General features: G+C 42.7%; 3 protein-coding genes across 4 annotated transcripts in view; all 3 read right to left on the bottom strand.

The window, feature by feature from the left end:
* gabbr1a (gamma-aminobutyric acid (GABA) B receptor, 1a) overlaps positions 1-12546 on the bottom strand; it is a 71449-nt gene extending 58903 nt beyond the window's left edge. The window contains exons 1-6 of the mRNA XM_086217883.1: positions 11833-12546; positions 7950-8036; positions 7561-7625; positions 5339-5477; positions 2186-2371; positions 299-316 (exon numbers count right to left, since the gene is read on the bottom strand). Coding sequence (XP_086074009.1) covers positions 299-316; positions 2186-2371; positions 5339-5477; positions 7561-7625; positions 7950-8028 — 487 coding nt within the window. The 5' untranslated portion in view covers positions 8029-8036; positions 11833-12546. The remainder of the gene's footprint in view (positions 1-298; positions 317-2185; positions 2372-5338; positions 5478-7560; positions 7626-7949; positions 8037-11832) is intronic.
* A 336-nt stretch (positions 12547-12882) lies between these two features.
* On the bottom strand, positions 12883-19871 carry sh3bp5la (SH3-binding domain protein 5-like, a). Of its 2 annotated transcripts, XM_086217885.1 has the most exons (7): positions 19716-19871; positions 19117-19424; positions 18547-18609; positions 17540-17668; positions 16297-16461; positions 15877-16050; positions 12883-15630 (listed from the first exon to the last, which is right to left on the bottom strand). In XM_086217885.1, exons 2-7 carry the CDS (start codon positions 19348-19350, stop codon positions 15085-15087), a joined length of 1311 nt encoding a protein of 436 aa, XP_086074011.1. In that variant the 5' UTR covers positions 19351-19424; positions 19716-19871; the 3' UTR covers positions 12883-15084. The 2 variants fall into 2 exon arrangements, with proteins under 2 accessions (XP_086074011.1, XP_086074010.1); XM_086217884.1 differs by having other exon boundaries at positions 19117-19846.
* A 741-nt stretch (positions 19872-20612) lies between these two features.
* On the bottom strand, positions 20613-23711 carry mgat1a (alpha-1,3-mannosyl-glycoprotein 2-beta-N-acetylglucosaminyltransferase a). The gene is made up of 3 exons (XM_086217082.1): positions 23501-23711; positions 22232-23110; positions 20613-22040 (listed from the first exon to the last, which is right to left on the bottom strand). The coding sequence occupies exons 2-3, from the start codon at positions 22859-22861 to the stop codon at positions 21342-21344; spliced, it is 1329 nt and encodes a 442-aa protein (XP_086073208.1). The 5' UTR covers positions 22862-23110; positions 23501-23711; the 3' UTR covers positions 20613-21341.
* Positions 23712-23884: the final 173 nt, after the last annotated feature.

The raw sequence follows: 23884 nt of genomic DNA on the forward strand, positions 1-23884 counted from the left end.
AATATTCGTAATGTGAAACATGAAAACTAATTTCTCCCGTTTCCTCACAGGTTGAGTAATCTTGAGTCTAACTTTAATTAGATCTTTTGTTTAGCCTTTTCTGACAGGTCAGTACATCCCAAATGGTGCAGCGTCCGCTTAGACTAGAGGAAGCTCACACCCCACCAGTCTGGACATTTTCTCAAGGATCACTGCCGCCCCCTCATGGTTGCAAAACGTATTACAGCTCAGTGCAGCGGGGTCGCAATACTGTGTCATTTATGGCAAGAGAATGATAGCAGGAGTGAAAATGTCCTACCTGTGTAGTTTCTGTCATCTTTGACCAGCGGACAGAACAAGAAGAAAGAAGAGGAACTGATTAGAAACATAGTTCGTTACAAATGAATAGCAATGAAAAGGTTCTTGCGTTGCTGGGTGAACACAGGTGTCATTAATAACATTGATCAAGGCCTTGGTCCAATTATGTGCACGCAGCTGTTCACTGGATTGACTGTGACACACTAAATAGAGCGGGACCATAATTCATCCGATCAGTTGCACCTGTGTTTACCTCTGTGACGCGTGGCAGTTGCCATTGCTTCAGCATTTAGTGAGACAAATCAATGGGGACTGAATAATTAACTGTTTTAATGATCATTTTGCAGCGATTTGGTGCAGCAAGTGATTTCTGTCCACTAGGTGGCAGTCACACACCAAAGGGTTTATGCTGAGCAGTGTTGCCCGGCAGGGGCTCACTAACTGTGCTAGGTGTTATGTAATCTTATATTTCACAGGAATACCACAGAAATATATCAGGAATAAAAACAAAACCTCACATTTTTACACTGTAGGAAGCAGGAGGAGAAAAATCTTGTGGTGTAGGAGAAAAAATATCTTCGTATAAGTGAATATTTATATATTTACAGCCTACTTGTAGATTCCAACTGGGCTGATAATTCCTCTTTTTTAATACAACCATTCCCATAGCAACTTTATTGGTTGCCATGCCAACTCATCTGATAACCACTCTGGCACAATCTCATTTCTCTCTGTTCTGTTTTTTTTTTTTGTCCTCTCCCCTAAATCCTAATTTATTTGCTCTAATTTTAACAAATCCTCTCAGATGGTTGACACGCCAACATTTGTAACTGATAGCTCCCTCGGGTGCCATTCACATCCCAGCCACTCTCCTGTGACGTTCACTCACTATTTCTCCTGTGTGCAGATTAATGTGGGACATCAGGTTTTCACTTGGACTCAGCCTGGAGTTCGTTTTACCTGCGCGTGCCAACGCTACGGACGTCCCTTCGTGGACTCCTCTCTCATTGGCTGGATCATTTATTGCCTAGCAACCAGGATCCTCCGTTGGGAGAGCAGGTGTTTGTAATTATCGCTCCTCTTTTAAGCCTTATGGTCTCAATTTTAGGAGGCAGACTGTGGACGCTAAGTGAGTCGTGTCTATGTGATGAAACACAGCTGAATATAACGGCTTTGATTACAAACGTGAGTTTCTGCCAAAAAGAAGCAACTCTGGATAAAAATAAATTCACTGAAGGCTGAACCAGAGGATTTATTGACGTGACTGATTATTCTGTATTTTTATGAATTGATTGAAGATCCTGGCAATGAACATGAAATTTATTTGTCTCTCACTAACTTTTTCTTGCTCATGTCAAATAATCTGATAAATACTTCCCTAAATGCGTGCGCTTTTTTCTCTTTTTTTTCTCGCAAGAAATGCGATATACTTCCGACCGTTTTTAGATTTTAAAACTACATTGTGAACTTCTTTTCGAGACATTTTCAGTTTGAATGTCAGCCTTGATTTCAACTGTTCAACCTATTCAGTAAACAGCCATTGAAGCACAACCAGATAATTTGGGGGTGGGGGGGGGTCACTCTAAAAATGTCTGACTCATGATTCATCTTTATGTTGATCAACTAATCAGGTAATCGTGCCAGATTAAATTTGTGATTTCTATCCTGTCACCTAAAATAAAATCAATTATAAAATCTAGTCGGTAGTTCCTTTAAAAGATTTGACCACCAAATGCAATGATGGTCATTGTGGCCTTATACCCAAGATGTTTATTCAGGATCTTAGCCAGAGCTAAGTTTGTTACAGTAATAGTTTCAATGTCATGTACTGTTCTCTTTTAATTCTACTGTGCCTGTAGAGCTCAGTCATAGGGTCGGAGGTACTCACAGAGACAGGTGGGTTTAGGTGCGTCCCACTTTCCCAGCTTAGTACAGTGGCTGATGTTTCTACCCTCCAGGATGAAGCCGGCGTGGCAGCTGTAATGGAGGACCGTCCCTTCCACTGGTGGCCCTGGAGGCTTCGCTGTCACCCGGCCGTTCTCCAGGGATGTCCACACCCGTGGGCACAGCAACACTGGGAACCGGAGGGAGCGCTCAGTTAAAGACAGGTACTTATGTGACTGTAGGGCTTTGCAAACTTTACAAGAATTAGCAGCTTTATAGGGAAGAAAAACTCAACACATTAGCATATTAACCAGCTGCAACTGTGTGTGGTCGGTGTTATTTTCACCTCGTATGTCTGCGTGTGTTGCCATGACAAAATGTGGTGCAGAAAACACACTGTAGTCAGATTTGAGTGCTTATGTGTCTGTCTGAGGCCTGAAGTTATCGCCACAATCACACCACAATTGTGCACGATGCAGTTACAAAACTTGAGGGGGGGAAAAAAAAAAAGCAGAATCTGAAAATGTTAACGAACGAGCACATGCGTGAAGATGTGGAGGCTGACTGGGACCAAAATGGAGGTGGAACTTCAAGATGGGAGTCAAAACGTTGAGCTGCGACACGGCTGATGCGATTCCATCAGCGCATTCACCGCAGCTATGGTGATCTGTTGCTCTTAGCAAAGCAACAGCAAACTGCAGCCTCAAAAGCATCAAGTAAGGTTCCTGCTTCTTCAAGGTCTCAAGGTTTTTTTTATGGTTGAAGCTGTGTGACAAACTCTGTACTGTATAATAGACTTTTCTGACTGTTCACAAAGGAATGACGGACCTGAAATCTCAACGATAAATCACGATCGAGTCGAGTCATGTTCTACCTGAGATGCCGGGACCCACATGAGGCCGACACGTCACTGACGTCTGCCTGCTGAGCAGCTGAGGGATGTTTGCGTATGTTTTACAGCTGTGTTTCAGAAACCAGGCCTCGGAAAGATCTGCGTGCATGTATGTTCAATCCAAATATATAACACATGGTGAAAGCCTCTTCACCCTCGACATTTAAACCCACAGGTTAGCCCACGTTTGTGATGTGGAACTGCAGCGCTGCAGCCTCCATATGGATCAGTGTTTGTCTCTCACTTTTTATTTGAAAATGGCTGAGCTCTTTAATATAATTCTTTTGAGCTGCCGAGTTTGTTGAATCTTTCTTCCAGCGTGTAAGCACATTATAAAACTCCAATCTGCACATTGCAGCTTTTGCTCTTACATAAGCCAGAAAAGACAAAAATCCTGCTTTAGAGCACATACTCTTGGGAAAAACAAATTCCACTGATGTTAAATTTGAACTGGGAGAACAAAAGCGGAGTTATAACAGAAATATAACAGGGATTTGATTGGATCGCCGGACTTATTGTCAGTATTTGCAGAAGCGCCACAGATGTGACTTCAGTAGAAATGTCGCACTGGCTTCACCGTCGAGGAACATTTTGGTTCACAGGAAAAGTTAAATGAAGGACAAACGTGAAAAAAAACAACTTTAAATATTATGAACACTAAAATATATGACGAACTGACAGAAGACCCTCGCATATTCTTCATTCCATAACCATCGGAATGGAAACCCTTTGAAAGAATCAGCTTGAAATATCTTCTGTGATGGAATTACTGATGGTTTCATATTTAAATTCATATATTGATGCGGTGTTTAATCAGACACACGAAAGGAGATGGTGCTCATCACAAATCCACAAGACGCCACAAACATAACGACTAATTGATATCCCAGAATTCACAGCGACTGAGCCCACGTTTACAAGCTCAAGTGAAGTGAAAAATTCACAGTTCGCAGAAAAAAAGAAATCAAATTATTGTTTCTTGGACAAGGCACTTCCACAAAGACTGGTGGCTCCTGTAGAGACAAACTAGTGTTCAGCTATTATATATGTATCAAATATATTGTATAAATGTTATGTCTTATACCAACATTGTAAATTACATAATCATATAACTAAACATCAATTTGTGAGATGAAATTTTTAACTTTTCCACGCTACATCTACCCTTACATTGCTGTTTTTTCCATTTTTGTGACAATTTTTCAGTTCTGAGTTTACACCGCAACTTTTTGACACACTGTGGGCTCAATCAAAAATCTGGCTGGATCATTTGAGGAGGGAGGTCTGAGGATGCAGTGTAGCAGTTCAAGGTCGAGGTTCAAGGTCAAGGTTTGTGTGTTAAGACCCGGCGTTAAATTCAGCGGCAAGAGAGCAAAAAAATATATATTTACAGCAGACGTTTTAATTCCTATCAAAATGTGCGTTTACATGGTAGTGAAAGCTGCACGCACAGGTGATTTTTTTTTTTTTATGAGATTTCATGTACTAACTTGAAATGGCACCATCAGGACGATGAGCCAACAATCCCGGTTTAGGAGCTCTTAAGACTGGACTTTTATGCAAAGTTATTATTGTTCATGCATGGGAAGGCAGAGCTCCTTGGAGGGGTTGGAACAGGAAGAAAAACAATATGAGCCTGCAGGAAACAGCTGGCCTGCACTTAATAAATACAATCACGACACAAGATAATACAAGCAGGATGACGCTGGAAAGTCGAGCGTCTTGTGAGCCCTCTCAACTCAGCTTCTTAGTTCCAGTATTAAAGAATCCAAACAACTTCAACAGGAGTCATATTCATTCACTGTCGAGGACGACTGAAGCTGTGGAAAAGCTCCAACTATTGTTAGCATTTAAATGAATAACAGTGAGGTTTATGGAGGCGATCTAAAAATGACCCGAGGGTTAAACTGGCGAAGCTACGGTGCTGGAAATGTTTGAATCCAAAACTGTAAAATTGCTTTCCTTTAAGCTCAGCTTACAATTGCATAACTTCTGTTTACAGTGGATTTCATATTAGCACTGTAATGTTTAAAAATAAACCTGATCATAAAAAGAAGAGAGAGTGACGGTTGCACAGTATTTCACACCTCTCCTGTGTGTAGTGTAAATGAGGATGGCAGTAAATAGATGTCAAAAACAATCTCACTTTACTGTGATTGTGGCTTTCATTTGTTTTGGTCGCCAGATAGAGCAAATACAAGTGGATTAAAAAAAGAGGGGGGAAGCATAAGAGAAGGGATGAAGACAAGACAAATAGGGACTTACGACATCTGCTGTGCAGTGCCATGTCCGTCCATGTGCCGTTGGGTAAACACTTCCTGACCTTGGGCCCTACAATCACCCGGTTTCCTCTGCAGATGTACTCGATCTCATAATCCACAGGCAGGATCTGCACACTGCGGATCTGTGGGGGAGACATGGATGGAGAGATGATAGGGAGAAGTAGAGACAGTAATTCGAGTATGATTGATGCCCTCTCATACTGGGTTCTCTCATTCACTTAGGGACCCTCTTCATTTGGTCTCATAGACGAGATGCTGCCATATGGCTCTGACAATAAAGTGCTACAGGGAGGAACGTCTTAAAGCAATTTGGTGTGAATTGATAGGCTGTCGCACTTTGAATAATACCTTCACTCCAGCAGGGAGACAAATGAAATGAATTTTGTAGAAGAACCTTGGTTTTATGGTGTGCGCATATACATCCAGAGAGTTGCTATGAGAATTTGAATGATTTAAGACGCTCAGGAGTGGAAATTTTTGGTCCTTTTCACATTTTGAAGCTGCATCAAAAAACTCTTCCATCGTTTGACTTTGCCGCAGTAGAGGATTGAATACTGTCCCGTGAGATTCAGGGTAACATGCAGTTATCCATCCATCCATTTTCTTCCGCTTATCCTGTTAAGGGTCGTGGGGGGGCTGGAGCCTATCCCAGCAGCCTTCAGGCGAGAGGCGGGGTTCACCCTGGACGGGCTGCCAGTCCATCACAGGGCCAACACATAGAGACAGACAACCATTCACACTCACAGTCACACCTACAGTCAATTTAGAGTATCAATCAGCCTCGTCCCCTCTTGATGTCTTTGGACTGTGGGAGGAAGCTGGAGTACCAGAGAGAACCCACGCAGGAACAGGGAGAACATGCAGACTCACGCAGAAAGATCCTGTGCCCAAGCGGGGGCTCGAACCCAGAACCTTCTTGCTTTGAGGCCACAGTAACAACCACTGCACCAGCGTGCCGCCTAACATGCAGTATATTGTAGTAAAATTGTGGCGTCAACAGGGTTAAGTTGTTCTTGGTTTGATGTCATTACACTCCAGCTAGTTTAAAGATAGATGTGAGGGGTTCTCAGTATTTTACACTACCTGCTCTCTCTCTCTCTCTCTCACACACACACACACACACACACACACACACACACACACACACACACACACACACACACACACACAAAAACGTTTGAGTATTTCACATTTGGATTCTACTGCAAATACCAAAATAGCAAATATGTCAGGCTGAAATCAATGATGTGTACAATTTAAAATGCAAAAAATGTAAGTCATGCTCTGACTATAACAATATTCAGTATGGCAGCACAGGCCGATACAGGACATACATGATGCTGTCAGTCCATGGAGTGAAACAGTCATAAAAACCATCACAATTTTCAAGGTAAATACAAACTGGGGAAACTGTATTTTCAGGATGAAACAAAAAAAAGTTACGTTTTAAAGACAATAACAACAATAATAATAATAATAATTTTCATCGATGAACACAAGCTGACCCAACTCAATCTATCACAGTTGAAAGATCATGAAAATTGAAGTAAATGAGCATTGATTTTTCTGTCAAAGGTCAAAAATAATCTGAACACGAGGAAACGAGAGAGGAACAGAACATTTTTTTTCTCCAAGATCCACTGATTGTCCTCCTCCTTTAAAACTGTCGGTTCAAACTTCATGCTAAAAATGTGTGTGTGATCGGGGCCAGTGGGGTCATGCTGATTTTTGATTTAGTGATAAAACTTACATCTATAAATAACAAAAATTAAAAAATAAAAAAAAAATAAAAAAAGCACTGGATAGGTTAGGAAGTCTAATCTTGTCAGGGTCACACCCCCCTGCCTCATCCATGCAAAATACATAACAGCCTTTAAGGGTGATAGGAAGAAGTTATTAGGGAAAAGTCTCCAAGAAATGAATGTAATTATATATGTAAATACTCCAAAAGTGAGGTAATAAAGATACACATGTATTTACTACAACTGTTCATTGTAATTTCTGTGGTATCATCTCTGGCAAAAAAAACAAAGAAAAAATTTAAATCCTTTGACATAATATTACCTGTCTAAACTGTATTAACTGAGAGGAGAGATGACGGCGTTTGTTCTTAAACTTCTGACATTTCTGTATTATTCATTTGGAAAACCTTCAAGCTGAGACGTGTGTCATTTAAATGTGGTGCGGTAACACCGTTCTCTGTACCTGTTCTTGTGTCAGGCCTCTGTAGCGGATCCCGCCATCCCTTGGAGGCCGGATGATGCCACAGCCTGGAAAAAAAAAAAGAAAAGAGGAGAAGAACGAAGGGAGGAGAAATCAGAGCAGAGAGGAGAAGCTCTGTCATCCGATAACGTAGATACAAAGTGTAAGAGCAACATGATATATTGACAGCTCAGTGACGCCTTCCTCGCTGCACAGATCTCAACTCCTCATTCAGGTCATTTAGCGATCTCTATGGACTTTCTTCTGTCCATTAGTGCACACTGCAAACACACACTCCCTCTGTCTCTCTCTCACTCTCACTCTCACACACACACACACAGATTCCCTCACAAACAGACACACACAGATTCCTGCACGTACACACAAATTACCTCCAGCTGATGAATTATGTATGGGCACAACAAGAGATGGAAGAGCATAGAGAATAATCAGAAACAATAGCCGCGCCATCACTGGATCTGAAAGAGAAGGAGGAAAGGAAAGTAGGGAATTACAGCGAGGAAATTGGTGTTTTCATAGAAAGGCTGAAAAGGAAAGGAGACAAAAGGAGACAGGGGTTACTGAGAGTATATTCTGCAGGATTAATGCTCACTACAGTCATTTTCAGTTCACTGCTGTCCTCCTAAAAAAGGGATGCATCAACTTTTTGGCAAAAAAAAAAAGAAAAAAAAAAGGAGCTCTCTTTTCAACCTGCCTGGCTGTGCAGAGAGAGGCTGAGCAGCAGGAAGAGCCCACTCTATTCTGCTTCTATTTGTATTTACAGCTCAGACAGCTCAGGTTCACTTGATAGCAACATTTGCGTCCTTTCAAAAGCCCTGCGTTCAAGGCATTAGCTGAAGTGTTTGTGCAAAGAGAACATGGAAAACATTTTGCACCAAAACCAAGTCAGCTGATAAAGAAGAAGTAGCTTGTAGATTGGACACAGAAGCTCTCTATTATGAGGCAGAGAGGTGGGTTAACAGCTTTTTTTGGCTCAACTGGTGAATTCACTGGCAGGAGAACTCCAGGATACGTTCCTGCATTTAGTCAGTCAGTGAGTAATATCTGTCACATAAGAAACAGGATGGCAAGAGGTGTCAGACCTCCACCAAAACCAGTAGCCCACTCTTCGATTTATGCAAATCAGCAACTGAAATGTCAGTAAATCCTGCACTAGTAAAGAACTGCAGCAGCTCATTTGTCCGTGACGGAGGCTATGTTCACAAGTTTTCCTTCCAACAACCAAAAATAGGTCTTCCACATAACCGATACAGAACATGGTCCCCTCCATCCCCAGGAAGCACAACAAATTTCATCAAAGTGCGCTCAGATTTTTCAGGCGTATTGGTAATCATATTTTTTGTTAAAAAAGGGTTTTGTGGGTCACGGATCCAGGATGTGGTCAAGAAGACTTCCGGAAACTTAAACAGAGTTTGTCTCCTGTGAATATCCTGCCAGGGACCTACAACAGTCTTCAGGATCTAGAAATTGATCCACCAAACGTTGATCGCTTGCTACCTCCGCCACCCAGGAGGTCATGTGGTCGGTGCCTATTCCCTGTCTAATGTCTGTTTGCAGGATTATGTGAAGCCAAAAAAAACTACGAGACCTGTTTTCCCCAAATTTGATGGAGGGTTTTTGTAGCATGGAGCCAAGGAAGAGCCCAGAAAATAAATATTGCCACAGATTTATTTAAAGGGAATCCTGAATATTCTGCCTTTCACAAAGATGGTTTTCTTCCTCCTGCAGTATCTGTTTGTGATGCCAGGGGGCCAACAGCTACATGCAACAGCAAAACTGCCCAAAGACGTGGGTTTATAAATGCTCATTCTGAAAGTCTTGTAGGATCCCAGTCCTCTAAATTCAGCTGCCTGCTAAGTCTTCAACAAGCACGATGATTTGAGCAGAAAATGAACAAGCTAACACTTCCTGAGCAATGCTAGCATGACCGAGCTCGAGCGATTCGGCGCAACCGAATTTGCCAACTGTCTGCGCTCGGCGCCATCATGATTACTGATCATACAGCTGGATAAAGATGTGGCTCCGGTCTGTAAATGGACACTTATGGGCGGTTTTGCTGTTGTTAGCCATCAGTTAGCTTCAAGCTAAATATACATGGCCGGGTCTTTCTGCATTCTTGAATCACCGAGACGTACCGCAGGAGGGAAAATATGTAAACACGTCTGTGAGTACTTGAAAGGCAAAATACACCTTTTGGGTGAAGTATCATTGTAACGTACTGAAAAGAATTCAGCCCAAGTCACCTTGGCAGAGGTATGTGCTCTCCATGCGCCCTCTAGTTTGTGATATCACCCGTCTTTCCGTATAATTCCATCAAAATTAGCTTTTAAGTAGATTTACTCACACCCAGACGGACGCAAGCCAGTGAACACATTGTTACTAAAGCAGAGGTCACTAGAAACTAGTCAGGAGTGTTCACAGTCCTCCAACAAGCCAGCTTTCTATTTCACACAAATCCCCATCTGAAACCATAAAAATCCAAACCAGATTTTGTACAATAATAAAAAGAAACACCATAGATGTGTTTTGCATGAAGTTAGGAGCTATTTTTCAACGCATGAAATGTTAAAGTGAAGTTACAGTCAAAATGTGTGAGGTTTTCCTCCACTAAGTTTGTGCTGCCTTAGTAGAAAGCAGTAATGAAAGCCTAACCTTGTACTGGAGGTAAATATCTCCCCAGTGTGTCATCGAGTTAAGGCGCACCTGCTTTACCTGCTGGCCGGAATGACAGACCTCGAAGCTGTCACGCTGACTGCCTCGCGTGCAGATTTGGTGGCTACAGAATGAGAGTTCTGCAAACCCACCAGTAAAATAAAGTCAAAAGTCTCTTGAGTCCCACGAGCCACAGAGCCTGGAGTGCTTGCAGGCTGGGAAACCATACCCGACTGTATCAACAATAAACACGCTATATTTGGCCGCTCATTTGCAGCTCTGAATAATAAATGTTGCTTTATGAGGCTGTCACACATGCACATAAACACATCCATACAAACTTAGCATGGGGGGAGGGTGTGTGTGTGTGTGTGTGTGTGTGTGTGTGTGTGTTTGTAGGATATAACAATGTAAAGAACCACGGCGAGGGAGACAGATGGCAGCGAGGCTCACTTGTGGAAGACAGACAAACTCTGCTGGATACTTCATTAGCATCATCCAGTGTATTTTTAGAGTTCACTGACAAGAAGCATGCGGGAGGTAGACACCACCAGAGAGTGTGTGTGTGTGTGTGTGTGTGTGTTGTACAGTGTGTGCTTTTGTCCTGTGTGGGAAGGAGGGAGGGGAGGCAAAGGGAGAAAAAGAGAGAGAGAGAAGGAGAGAGGGAGAAGGACAGCCCAGCAGGAGCCATTAATATCAGCAATCACACTGAGCCGGATGAAAGCAAAGTGTGTGAGTGAGTGTAACACGGTGGAGGCAGCCTAACTTCATCAGCACTGCAATGGCAGACAGAGGAGGGGGGTGGGGACTGGGAGGGGGGGGGGGGCGTCAACTAGCCTCAAGCTTGAAATGCAATTAAGGTTTCAGCACCATGGACAGCGCCTTCTCTGCTCCATAACATTGCAGCCTTTAAAACGTGCCTCCCCCCCCCCCCCCCCCCCCAACCCCCAACCCCCCACCCTAACCTAGAACGCTACAGACACCTCCTAAGCCTCCTTTTAATGCCGGAAGCTGAACCGCAAAAGAGCTGATCCGGTCCGTTTCTGCAGCACAGATGTAAAGCGTGTCAAAGCACAATTTATACACCACGGAAAAGACCACCGGAGAGACGCTGTGTTTCGAGCGCGGCTGAGTATGAACTGTTGAGACGTGAGGGTCACAGCGAGGCTGCCACCAACCGTATGCTACCGGTAGTTACTTGTCGGCTGTTGACAAGAGAATCCGCGACGGCCTGTGGAAGGAAGAAGGCCGACCGTGAGACGCTGGCCGAGCTCGTTATCTGAACGCCTCTTTAAAAAGTAGCGTCTATGTCAGCTGCTCCGTGTGGTTGGAAAATGGTGCAAAAGCTTTCTGACAAAAATGAAAGAAAAATATATATTTATACAAATAAATATCAGGCGAGATGCGATTTCCAGAGAGAGAGAGAGAGAGAGAGAGAGAGCGAGAGAAACTCTTAACACACATACACGGTAACGTGTGGCCTTTGCATACACAATATTCGACACGGTACATGAGAAATTCAGTTTTAGATGTCGTGTAACATCACGAGCCGTACGAGTAGCATATAGCTCCCAGATGCAAAGCTGTAGCATGTGTACTTACTATTAGTTTCGATGCGCTCGGTCAAGATAACAGTGCGTCCTCCGGGTGGGACCAGTCAGAGAAAACCCCAGTGTCGGATTATTTGGTGAGAAAATGCATCTTTGCAACAATTATTTGTATGGCTATGGCTATAAATGTGCAATCTGCTCCGCGCGTAAACAGAACGTTGCAAAAAATCAGGTCGGATTTGTCTCCGTGTATTGCAGAGTTACGCATGGCAAATGTAGGAAATGACAAAAACAAAAAACAAAAAAAGCCATACAAAAAAATATACATGCACTATATACAAACGCAGCCCCGTAAACGACGATTCACCAAACTCCCCTCCTTTTTTTCCCTCTACACCCCCCCTTTACAATCTTGAGCTAATTCCCGACGTCATGATGGACACGCACCGTGCGTAACAGTCCCTCTCTCACGTTTATCTATTTTTTTTTTTTTTTTACCCCTCCTTCCCACGATGAATCAGGTCTAGACCCACAACAGTAAAATATCATAATGAATCTTAAGGGGGAGAGGCTTTGGATTTATGAAAAGCTTGAGGATTCATCCCACCGTGAATAACGCTATCACGGCAGGGAGAGCGGACACGGATGGAGGTGCAGATATGGCGCCGTGGTATTAACAGTCACCACATTGCAGGAGGTTTTTTTTTTTTTTTTTTTTCCCCCTAAAGCTCTTTGGAGCTTAAGTCAACGAAGCAGCAGTCTTTTCCACAACACTGGTCATCTAGACGTTCCTAAAGCTTCCTTTGTGCCTTTCCCACCATCCTGCGCTCCATCTATTCTGAGCTCAACTGCTTCATATTTATACATCTGCTGAATAATTGAAACAAGGCTGGGGAAGACAGCCTCTGTCTCAGCCTGCTTCCAGCACCACGTTCAACCCTGCCTCCTGACTACCAGGGGTTCATTTCGACAAATACATTTTCATAGATTCGAGGTCTTTCCTAAAAAAAAATAATTGTATTCTCTTAAATATGTGGTTAGCATATAAAAAAGTAAGCAGAACTCCACCCGCCAGTGTACATTTTGCTAAAAATAATTACAAACTATGTGGTTTGGTACAACATAAATGTGTATTTGAGCAAGTCAGACATTCAGGAGGTTTTTCTCAATCAAAACATACTGTAATCTTCAGGTGGGGGGCGGGGAGGGAAATTTATCGATCTTCGCCTGTGTCTAGCTTTTTCTAATCTTTCTCCAGGCCTGAAAAAAAAAAAAAAAATCGCTATTTTCAAAATTCTATGACAATTCAATCGTGACCCCTTGAAGACAAGAAGGAAATGTGTGGTGACTCACCCAATCCGGAGAGGTATGATCTGTTTTATTGGTTATGAGGATGCACAACTGCGAATCAATGAGTGACAACAAACTCACAAAAGGGCGACGACTCTTTTTTTTTTTTTTTTGAGGCGGCCGTGAAGGTGACGGTGTTTCAGATCGACTGCAACAACAGTGATTTAAATACAGAGGATCGGATGTGAGGACTCTTCTGTACAAGACGGTCAAATCAGCAACACACGTAACTGTACATGTCAATATTTTCCAGCTTTGTAATAATTACATACATTTACAAGTCACTTCTTGACTTCATTGGTTTTTTTTTTACACTTTGACAAGCAAAGTACATTATCATAAAAGATAAACAATTAATTTTAAGTCGAGCGAGAGAGAGAGAGAGAGAGAGAGAGAGAGAGAGAGAGAGCTTGACACCAGAGTTGGCTGGCTGATGTCAGCCTATCTCAGATGAATCGGTATCAGCTGGAGCTAGTGATTAATAGGCTGACATCAGCACTTAATCAGCTCGTATTAGCCAATATCAGCTGATGTGAACACTTTATTTTTAGTGCAGGCAAAGTGCCTCGGTGTAATTTAGAAATGATGCCCTTGCCTCGGTTGTCCAGTAGAGCAGCGTCTTTCGTGCTGCACTGGTGTCCTTTTGGACAGTGGTAATTAATTGTTAAACGGCATGATGTTTGGTCTACAATTAATAGCTTTGTCACAGTTATTTGAACCATATTTACTTTCAATGTACACATAAAGAATATCGGGCGAGCAATCAGTTATCTGATATATTGTACTCCCTAATGTCAGTTGAGCCCTACTTTACAATAATTATTAAAATCTTTAACAATCATAAAAGCGCGCACAAACTTGTTCTTTTGATGCCTCTATGCAGAACTACAGATGAGTTCACAACCAAGTACGACTCAGGCGTAATGTGTTACTTGTTCGATGGCAAGGCACACTTCAAATTACAATAACGGCAAATTAATTAATTAAAAGAAAAGAAAAAATGGTTACTACAAAAAACCTATTTCTACAAGTGTAAACAATATCCAAATAATACATATTTGGGAAAGGCATTTGCATCAAAAAACTGGAGCAAAACAACAGCCGGATAAGAAAACACATCTGAGCATCATCATCTAGCTTTAGCGCTGTCAGTGTCAGTTTCATCACGGAGCCCTAAACACACGTCATGTCAAGCTGTCTATTTCAATAACTATCTAGGAGTGCATGCTGTCGGAGTGGGGAACAGTCTACGGACTCTTAACATCTTCCTATTTCTCCTCTCGTCAGGACCTCGGGAATTTTCAAAAAACGCGTTCTCATGACGTGCCGACAATTTGCAGCATGTAGCGGGGAATAAATATATGAAATGGGACTTCAAACATGCTCTCACTCTGCACGGACAGAGAAACGTTTTCGTCATTCTTCCTTAAACTCAAGATCTCGGACGACCTTCTACCTTGAAAGTATCGCTGATATCACGCGACACGGCTTGAGGTTTAACAATGGAGGGTTCTTTTTTCCCTTTTTTTTTTTTAAAACCAGTCTCACCGAATTAGATCAACAATTAGCCTGGGAAAAAAGGAAACTATGCTTTTTCTAAATATGTGCATTCAAACAAGGCTTTTGGGCTTTTTTCTCCATCCATGCTCCTTCATGCTCAAGGAACAATTTCTGCCTGGTTACCTCAGAGGGAGTCAAGATACAGTACAAGAGCCCTGGAGGGAAGAAAGCTCTGTACTCTAGTTGTGTCTAACTTGGTTGCAATGTTAACTGAGCTCACTATCAACCTCTGAATGATCTGTCAGCCAGCGTATGTGTGCTTATTTACACCTGCACCTCTCCAGTTGGAAGCTAATTCACAATATTTTGGTGATGGGGGGTATTTATCCTGATTTCCTTCTATTCTTTTTGGATGGATCACTTTACTTCGGCAGCTGTTGTATCTACGGCAGCCTCACAAGCTGAAGCTGCGGTGGTGCTGCTTGTGGAACTGCTGCTGACGGTCTTTAGCGGTTGTTTCCGACAGCTTGTCTCTTTTCTCAATCACTCCACCTCTCTCTTTCTCCCCTTCATCCCCAGTTACACTCCCAACATCGCTGAGGTCCCCAAGGTGCTCGATGGAGTCATATTTCTCCAAGTCGGATGCGATGGTCTGCAGGCTGAAGACTGAAAGGGAATCAGACCCCGCCCTCTCCCTCTCCCGTTCATTCTCTTTCTCTGTGTACTTCTCCACCAGATGAGTGGCTGCATCCGTTCGATCCTTCCCCATCACACCGCCACCACACGCACCACCTTCTTCTTGAACCCTGATGTCAGACTCTGCTCCAACAGGGGGACTCCGCCCACCACAGACAATGGGGCGGTTCCCCTCGGCATGGTCCCTCCCCCTCTGAGCGTGGATCTGTTCACTGATCTGCTCCAGGTTGCGCAGCGCGATGGAATAGCGGGTCTTCACTTTGGTTACGTGCTGTTCCAGCTGCAGCACTTTGGTTTTGTGCTCCTGGGGTCAGAGAGAGAAGATCGACTTTCATCACCCACACTGATTTAAGACCACACAGGAAAATAACCTGCCAGAGTGACCTCACGTAAATCCATAAATAACAGGGCATATCACAGTCCTTTTGTCAAGTCAGCAGCGTCTTTACTACTCTGCTAGACACTGAATATTTCTTGTGAGGGTTTCAGAGAACAGATCATGCTGGATATGCTTTCAGTTTCACTGCAGAGCCTTGTGTGTTCTCATCACCTCCAGTATGTGGTTGAACTGTGCCTTTAGCTCAAAGTAAGGTTTGGACTTGAGGATGACTCTCTTGAGGGACTTCTGCAGCATCTGAACTCGAGCCTCAGCCTCCTGACAGGCGTGGGTGACGCGCATGTGCTCCCGCTCACTGCGGAGCCGCTCCTCCTCCGCTTCATTCACCTGTGAGAGACACGTAGGAGCAGGGTGTAAACAAACGCATAAACCTGAGGCCTGTGTGTTAATAAATAAGAAACATGAAACTCTAGCTGTATTCCAATATTGTATCACCTCACTCAAAACCTGGTGAGTCAGACATTCTAGATCCATGTTACTTCTGTCCCAAGCTATTTAAGTGAACACGACTGTTGCTTGCTCATCAAGGGCACATAAAAATGCTCTTTTTACATTTTATAGCATCTTTGTTACCTTGGAGGTAGCATGGTTGAGCATCTCCTGCCAGGTGGGATCCAGGGTGTTCTTGCCATCAGCCATCAGGCCCTGCTCTGCCACATAGACCATCTCCCTGGCAGCTGTGTGCATAGAAACAGCTCTCTCATAGCTCAGAGCTGCCTTCTGGGTCTCCTGCTGGGCCTATGGAGAGCAGACAATCATTGACAGCCTGTGAAAGTGAATTTGAAGAGGAAAGAAGTCCCTGTTCTGTTATGTCCCACTTAAACCCAGATGTTAAACTGCATCAGATTCCATTGAAGGATACCATTGAGCCCAATAGACCATTTAATGAAGAAAAGGTTAAGGTTACATAATAGTGAGAATTCCAACGTCTCACACTACAGGAACTACTTCTACTAGTGATGAACAACTTTGGATATTTTGCAGATGTTTTTAACTGATCTTAGTTAATGGCCAATATTTACCCACTTCCATATTATCTGTAAGAAAAAAAAAATTGTGTATGAGAGCCACATTCAGTACATACTGAAAACGCTGTGAACTGGTAAAAAAGAAAACAACATTTTCTTTATTTTCATACACCTGGATTTGATTAACCAAAAACACACCAAACTGGTTAAGTGCCAGGAGCGTTTGGCTTTTTTCTTGTCCCTGGCAGAATCTTGTAGGAATGCAGTGTCTTTGCCAAGCGTTTCCAGGATTTATTTTCAAGATTTTCCAGCTTCTTACAGCAGTGGTGACCAAATCAAAAATTTCCAATGTTGAAACGTGTTTGAATTTTCCATGGTGTCGCTCTAAGTCTTGAGTCTTAATGCAGCATTTTTGACCATTTTGGGGATTCTGGAGTTACACTCGGCACCAAACAAATGAAATCAACCGGGAAAAAAAACAACAACAATCCAGTACTCATGAGACGTTATCAACCATTAGAATGACCATCGTAATGTACTGAGCACCTACGCACCCACACTCATACACTTGGAAAGTTTGGTTAACTTTAAAAGTGATGTAACTACTTTTAAGAACTTTTCTCAAAAATCTATGCTCCTTCAAAATTAAAATTCAAGTATTTTCTAGGAATTCAAACAGCCATGAGAATCCTATAACTATGCCTGGGCATTGCATTAAATCAAATGCGTACCGCAGTGACATCTTCACATGTTGATTCGTATTTCTAAGACAATTCCCAAACATCGATTAAGGGCTAGTTTCCTTTTAGACATACCAGACACTTAACCCACATGCTGTTCATGCCTACCTCTTTAGCAAGACGACGAGCTTCATAATATGGTCTTGCTTTTTCTATGCAGCTACCAAGCTGGGAGCTCTGAGTATTCAGCTTCCTGGCAGACTCTGTAAGTATCTTGCGGTAGCCTGATCTAGCATCCTGGATGGGAAAAGCATGAAAATGATGAGATTAGATTTACCTGAAATGGAACGGCTGATTAGGTTTTACACAGGAGTATTGCCGGAAGTGAACAATCAATTCAGTGAGTGTCAATCTATTAGCACCAACATATTTTCCCTGTAAAGAGCTATGCCTGAAAAGATACTAACAACATGAAGATCATATTAATGAGCACCTTCTGGTTATATTGATAAAATATTTATTAACAAAAACAAATTACATTCCCAAGGTGGTAGCAAATATTTTTTCACAGTTCCCATGAGTCATAATCAAAGCCTTATTATTTCATCTGATTTCCATATTATATAAGGATTAGAAAGACAAGGCAAACCATCTTAAAATGGATCATTTAGACTGTTTCAGATGAGGTTGTTTGAGGTAGTCAGCTGTGTTAAGGGTCTTAACCTCAGTAGATGTGGGTCAGCACGACGCCATTCAGAGCCAACTGCCTCTCAATAGCTCAGCACCAGATCAGCTTGACTACTGCGGAGTGATAGAGCATGCAGCATGGAAAGGAATACGTTGAAGGAACATGGAAGTGAGAACAAGGTTAAAGAATGTAGAGCTACTATATAAGAAAGGTCTGTCTGGTATTGAAAATGTTACAAATACAGAATAAATGTAATGGGATATTGAGCATTTTCAAGATGAGCATTTATTTGGAGTGTAAAATACATTTTCCCGCTGACCTTGTTTTCAGCAGTACAATGCTGAGCTACATAGTTGTTGGCTCTCTGCACGGAGGACACGCTGACCCACATCTACCATAGACCTGTCCAATGAACGCTTACCTCACACATCACCACTGCAATAAATCTGAATTTGTCTTTAATTAGTTGATATGCACTTGTACTTACATCCAACTGAAGTTCTAGCCTGTTAATCTCTGCACTTGCTTCATTCAGGTGTTCCAACTCTTCCTGGGAGGGAAAAAAAAAAAGACTGAATTTAACATCATGGCAGTATAATCCAGGAAGCAACATGGAAATCTAGCGAGGGAGGGATGCTAGTTTGATCCCTGCTTCCCTGGGAGACCTTACCACCATATCCGTAAGCAAGAAACAGAAAATTGACCTGCCCATAGCTAATTTAACACTGTGACTTCTTCCAGTCAAAAAGAAAAATAAAGAGCACTGCCTATATAAACACAATAACAGAATGCAGGTGCAGTTGCTAGCTAAAGATGCGACTTTGTGATAATTGAAAAATCGCTATCAATTTGACTAGGAGATTGTACAGATGTTCATTATTCTATTTGCACAGAAAACAAAAAAAACATTTCAAGTGCACCACGGAACGGCCATTACACATAAGCGTAACAGTAGTAGGGGTATCCATTAGTTACCGATAAGCTTAACTGAAACCCAACAGTGCCCAACTCGTTTAATGGAGTTTAGAGGACAACCGATGGTTGTTTGTTGTTATACCTGGATCCGGGGGTCCAGCTCCTCTTCGTAGGGGCTGTGCAACTGCTCTCCCACTTTTTTCTGTTTTTCGCCATCGTCTTCATCGCAATTGTCTCTGTGCGCCGATTCAAGTGTTGATCCAGTAGTATCAGCAGCCTTGACCTCCGCGTCCTCCCCGGGGATACCTTCCCTCCAATCACCGGCATCAGACTCCCCGGAACCGGCGGGGCTCTCTCGCAAGTCACCTGGCTCCATTCCAGGCCAAACTGTGTCGCTATTAGCTAATGTTAGACAGCGGGCGTGACGGTTCTTTTACTCCGAACCCGGGCCTAATTACGATGGTAATATCGAGAAAACCAGAAGTACGTTAGAAAAAAAATATTTCCAGCAAATATCCACGTTGTAAAAAGCCATACCAAAGCACAACGAGATACGAATCAACAGTAGCTAGCCTAGCATGTAGCGGCTTGCCTAGCGTGCTAACAGGCTAACGCAATCATTAATAACTTGAGTTACGTTTAGATAAATGTTAAATCACACGGGGGCAAAAAAATAGCTACCATGATATAACAAATACTAGGAGGCCTCTCACTATGCCCCCCATGACGCACGTTTTTTACCTTCATCACTTATCCGGTTCATCATTTACTTTAGCTAGGCTAGCTAGCTAGCGGTTCCCGTCTCACATCATCTTTGAAGTGAGTAAATAGTCGAGCGCTGTTTGGAGATCAATTCGCTGCGACATTTGGACCAAGTCGGCCACCGTACACCCGTAGGAAAAGGCCAAATATTTCAAGTTGCTCAAACGTGTTTAATTCGTTCACTTGTACACCTCATTGCCCCACCCCCATCATATTTTTGAAATCTCCTTTATAATTCGTATTTTATTGTTCTTTATTCATGAGCCCATTGGAATTTTACTCGACAACAAGCCGGTTGCTGACGTGTTTTTTTCTATCTTTATCTGATTGCATTTAACATGGACGAACTGTTCTTTTATTCAAAGTATTTAAGCGGAAACCGATACATTTTAACTTTGGTTCTTTGGCTTTTTTTTTGTTTAAAAAAATGGCACACAGTAAATACAAGGGGGAATAAAAAATATAATTATGATCAAAGACACTCTCAAAAAAAACTTTTTGATGTCTAAGGTTTTGTAAGTTTTATTTTGTGCTTTTTGAGAGGTCCCTCTTTGAGTTAAGGATATTGTGTGATTTATTTCAAGTTCAAAGGTCTGGTACTTTTTCCACCTCAGCATTCAAAAGGGGAATATACAAAAGAGAATTCATATTATACATATTCTCCAAAAATGTGTATTTAAATATGTTTGTAGTAATGTGAGCGCTGTGCGCATGTCTTAAGTTCTTTCCCACACTCAGCTCCAGAAACTATTCAAACTTACAATCATTCAGCTCGAGGACATGACAGGTTATAATTTACAGATTTCCACTTTTTTTTTTTTTTAAATCTTTTGAAAGTAGAAATTCTTTCCCAAAAAAAACAAAACAAAACCCATCTTTCATCTCACAACTTTAATTTTTCCACTTTCATTCAGCTCACAGCATTCACATTCATTTTTATGCAGGAAACACTGATAACTATAATGATCTCCCAACCTCTGGCGTCATGGCAAAAGCACAAGAATTTAAAAAAAAAAGAAAAGAAACTTTTTTTCTAATTTCCTGAAAGATATAAACACTGAAATTTTTGCAAGTTTAAAAAAAAAAATTGGCAAGTTAACAAATCAGCAAGAATTACAACACTAATAAGTATGTCAACAAAACTGTTGGACACTATAGTGTATTCAGGAGGAAATGACTGCAGTTAAGACTAGTGACCACCAGCATAAGCGACCACAGCACAGATTGTATTCACATTTGTACCAGACATAAATACGGCACTAAAAATTGCAAATAATTTACGCGGCACACGAGGAAACCGCAATGAATGCATGAATGAATGTCATGTGCACAAGCATTGTTGTTAAAAAAAAAAAATAGACATCTGGTAAATTACAGCAGTTTTGTGTGAGAAATTGTTCATCAGCATCCTACATTGTAAGAAATATGTTTGAAAAAGACCTGAGTGGCTTTGGAAGTAACCCCTAAACCAGAGAGAGAGAAACAATCCATCCTGCATTGTCAGCACTAGAGTACAAATTCAAACAAAAACTTTAGTGACATTAGTCTTTGGTCTTTACATTTTTACTGCCTTTCAGACTTTAGAAGTCTACTGCTACTTGATTATCAGCTCCAGGTGGGGTCATACTGGGTCCAGCCTGGAGGAGGGGCGATGTAGATTCTCTGTCCTCTCAAGATAAAACTGACAACCCCTCTGTATCCTGTCCTTGGGACCCCAGACTTCAAGTCGTCCATGATTCCCAGGTTTTTGGCGAGCACTTTGAAACTGTCTTTGCTTGAGTACTGAAGACGAAAGGGGCCGGGTCCTTTTAGCTTGCTCTGCTTCACATCTTCATATGTAACCATGGGAGCACTGTAAACATCCTTCTTGAATGTTTCTCTGTATTTCTCCTCCTTCAAGTAACTTAGGTCTAACTCGGTGAAAGGCACAAATTTGTTATTTAGTTTGATGTATCGCAGGTACTTGTCATAGAACTGACCCAGACTCACACCTTGCCGGCCAAAGGTTAACGTGCGGGAGATCTCTGGGCGGATACAGGCACGATCTCGGCGCTGCTCTGGCTGGCGCATCCAGTCATCCCAGAAGGAAGTGGGCCACTTGGGCTCCAGCTCCTCCCATACCTCCCTGAGGAGCATCCAGCCAAGACCGGGAAAGAAGTCGGTCCGGTAGAGCAAGTTAGCTTTTCCCGGATCCACAAAACCATCCCTGCCATTGTCATTCCAGGCTGACACACACCACAGACTGGGGTCGGATTTCAAAATTGGCTGCAGGGCTCTGAAGTACTCAAAGAAGTCTGGCGCCACCTACAGTAAGAGATGAGTAACTGAGTTTCAGTTGACAAGTGAACAGTAAAATAAATCTTTTTAAGGATGCAATAAGGTACAAGCATTTCTAGTTTTCTGCATATGTAATATCATAGAATCAGCATTTTTACTCTGATGCAATACTTGTTAAATCTTTATCTAGCATTTAAAAGACAAACAAAGAAGAATACCTCCAGGTCGTCCTCTACAATCACAGCCGAGGAGTGAGACATTGTCTTGAACACTTGGTTCAGAGCCCAGCGGTAATGCCTGGAGATCTTGTAGTAACCCTGGAACTTCTTGTGCTCTGGTCTCACAGCGATATCCGACAGGTCCGGCTGAGTCAGATGAGTTATTTGGTCTCCATAAGAGCGGATCACGTCGGCAGTCTCAGCATGTCCACAGTCCTGGCTCACTATGATCGGGTAGAGCTCTGCCGAAGGCCGATACTGCAGGAGTTTGTCTAAGCAGCGCCTCACAGTGACCCTGTTACAGGCGATGACCAGGATAGGAATGACAGGCTGAACAGGCTTCTTCAATCCGTTTTTGCTTGATGGTTCCTTCAGTAACTGATGGTTCTGGATCTCCAGAAGGATTTTTTTTTGCATTTCCAGCTCGGTCTCAAACATGTTTGCCATGCGCAGCACATCTTCCACCACATCATTCGTAGGCCCCTCAGCCTTGGCCTCCATCAGCTCCCCGCCAGGCTCAGCCGGCGGGCCAGGCGGGGGCCTGCCCCACAGCAGCAGCACCAGTATGGCGTTCCAGGTGACAAACAGGAACATAGCACAAAGAATGAGAGACCTCTTCTTGCGTACCATTGCTCAGAGACTCAAAAGACAGGGGGAGAGACACTGAATAGACAGACCTGCCCTTTCTACAGATAGTGAGAAGAGAATATGGGAAAAGTGGCCTTTTCATCATCACACCTGCATGACCACAAATCTGGAGCCACACCTTGTTGGCTCACAGTGCAGAATAAACTGAAGACTCAAAGAATAACGATGGAGGGCCGAGCTCATCCTGGACATGGATCAGGCAGACCTTCAGCTATCAGCGTCCTCTTGTCTCTGGAAGCACACAATGTACTTTAGGAAAAAATAAGGATTGCAATAAAAGGGATGGCAGACTGGAAATTAAATGACATAATAACAATAATAATGATGATAATGATTTTTAAAAAAAAAAAAAAAAACACGAGAGAAAGTGAACTCAGGCTGCATTTGACAGGAAGTTGCTTCATGGGAACTTGAGTGATGATTCATCTAACTGTCCTGGATCGATTCTCTCCGATCACCTGTGGCTCTCCCACTACAGACTAAATCACTACTTAAACGGGCTTAAACACAACTCCGAAGACTGATAGCGAGGTTTAATATCCTACCTGCTGACAGACAGGCAGGTTCTACTCGACTGTTAATACGGCAGCTTAAGGAGAAGCGTGTTAAATTAGCACTTACCCTCATTGCGTGATCGCGTCTTCCTCTAGAAGACATTTCGTCCACCAGTAAGTTAACCGACCGGAGCCGGAGAAAAGCGCTCCTCCTAATAGTTTCCCGGCTACTGAAGCAACTTAATACCACGTAGTTTTTCTCGTAAGGCAGAAAGAGGAGGAGGAGGAGGAAAAAGCACCGCAATGACTTCCTGGGCTGCAGGCAGACACAGGAAGTCCCGCCTTCGCTGTCACCTTGAGAAATTACACAACATTCGACGTTTCTCTGCGGAGCTCATTAATGTGCAGCAGCAGCAGCCAGTGGAAAAGATAAATCAACCACTTTTAATCATTGCTGCTTCGAAACACGGCGATAAAGAGGCTGAAGGATCAAACCTCTCGTTTTCTTTAG

The sequence above is a fragment of the Aulostomus chinensis genome, chromosome 11, assembly GCF_037954235.1.
Source record: "Aulostomus chinensis isolate RoL2024-O1b breed Wild chromosome 11, RoL_Achi_v1.0, whole genome shotgun sequence".
Taxonomy (NCBI): Eukaryota; Metazoa; Chordata; class Actinopteri; order Syngnathiformes; family Aulostomidae; genus Aulostomus; species Aulostomus chinensis.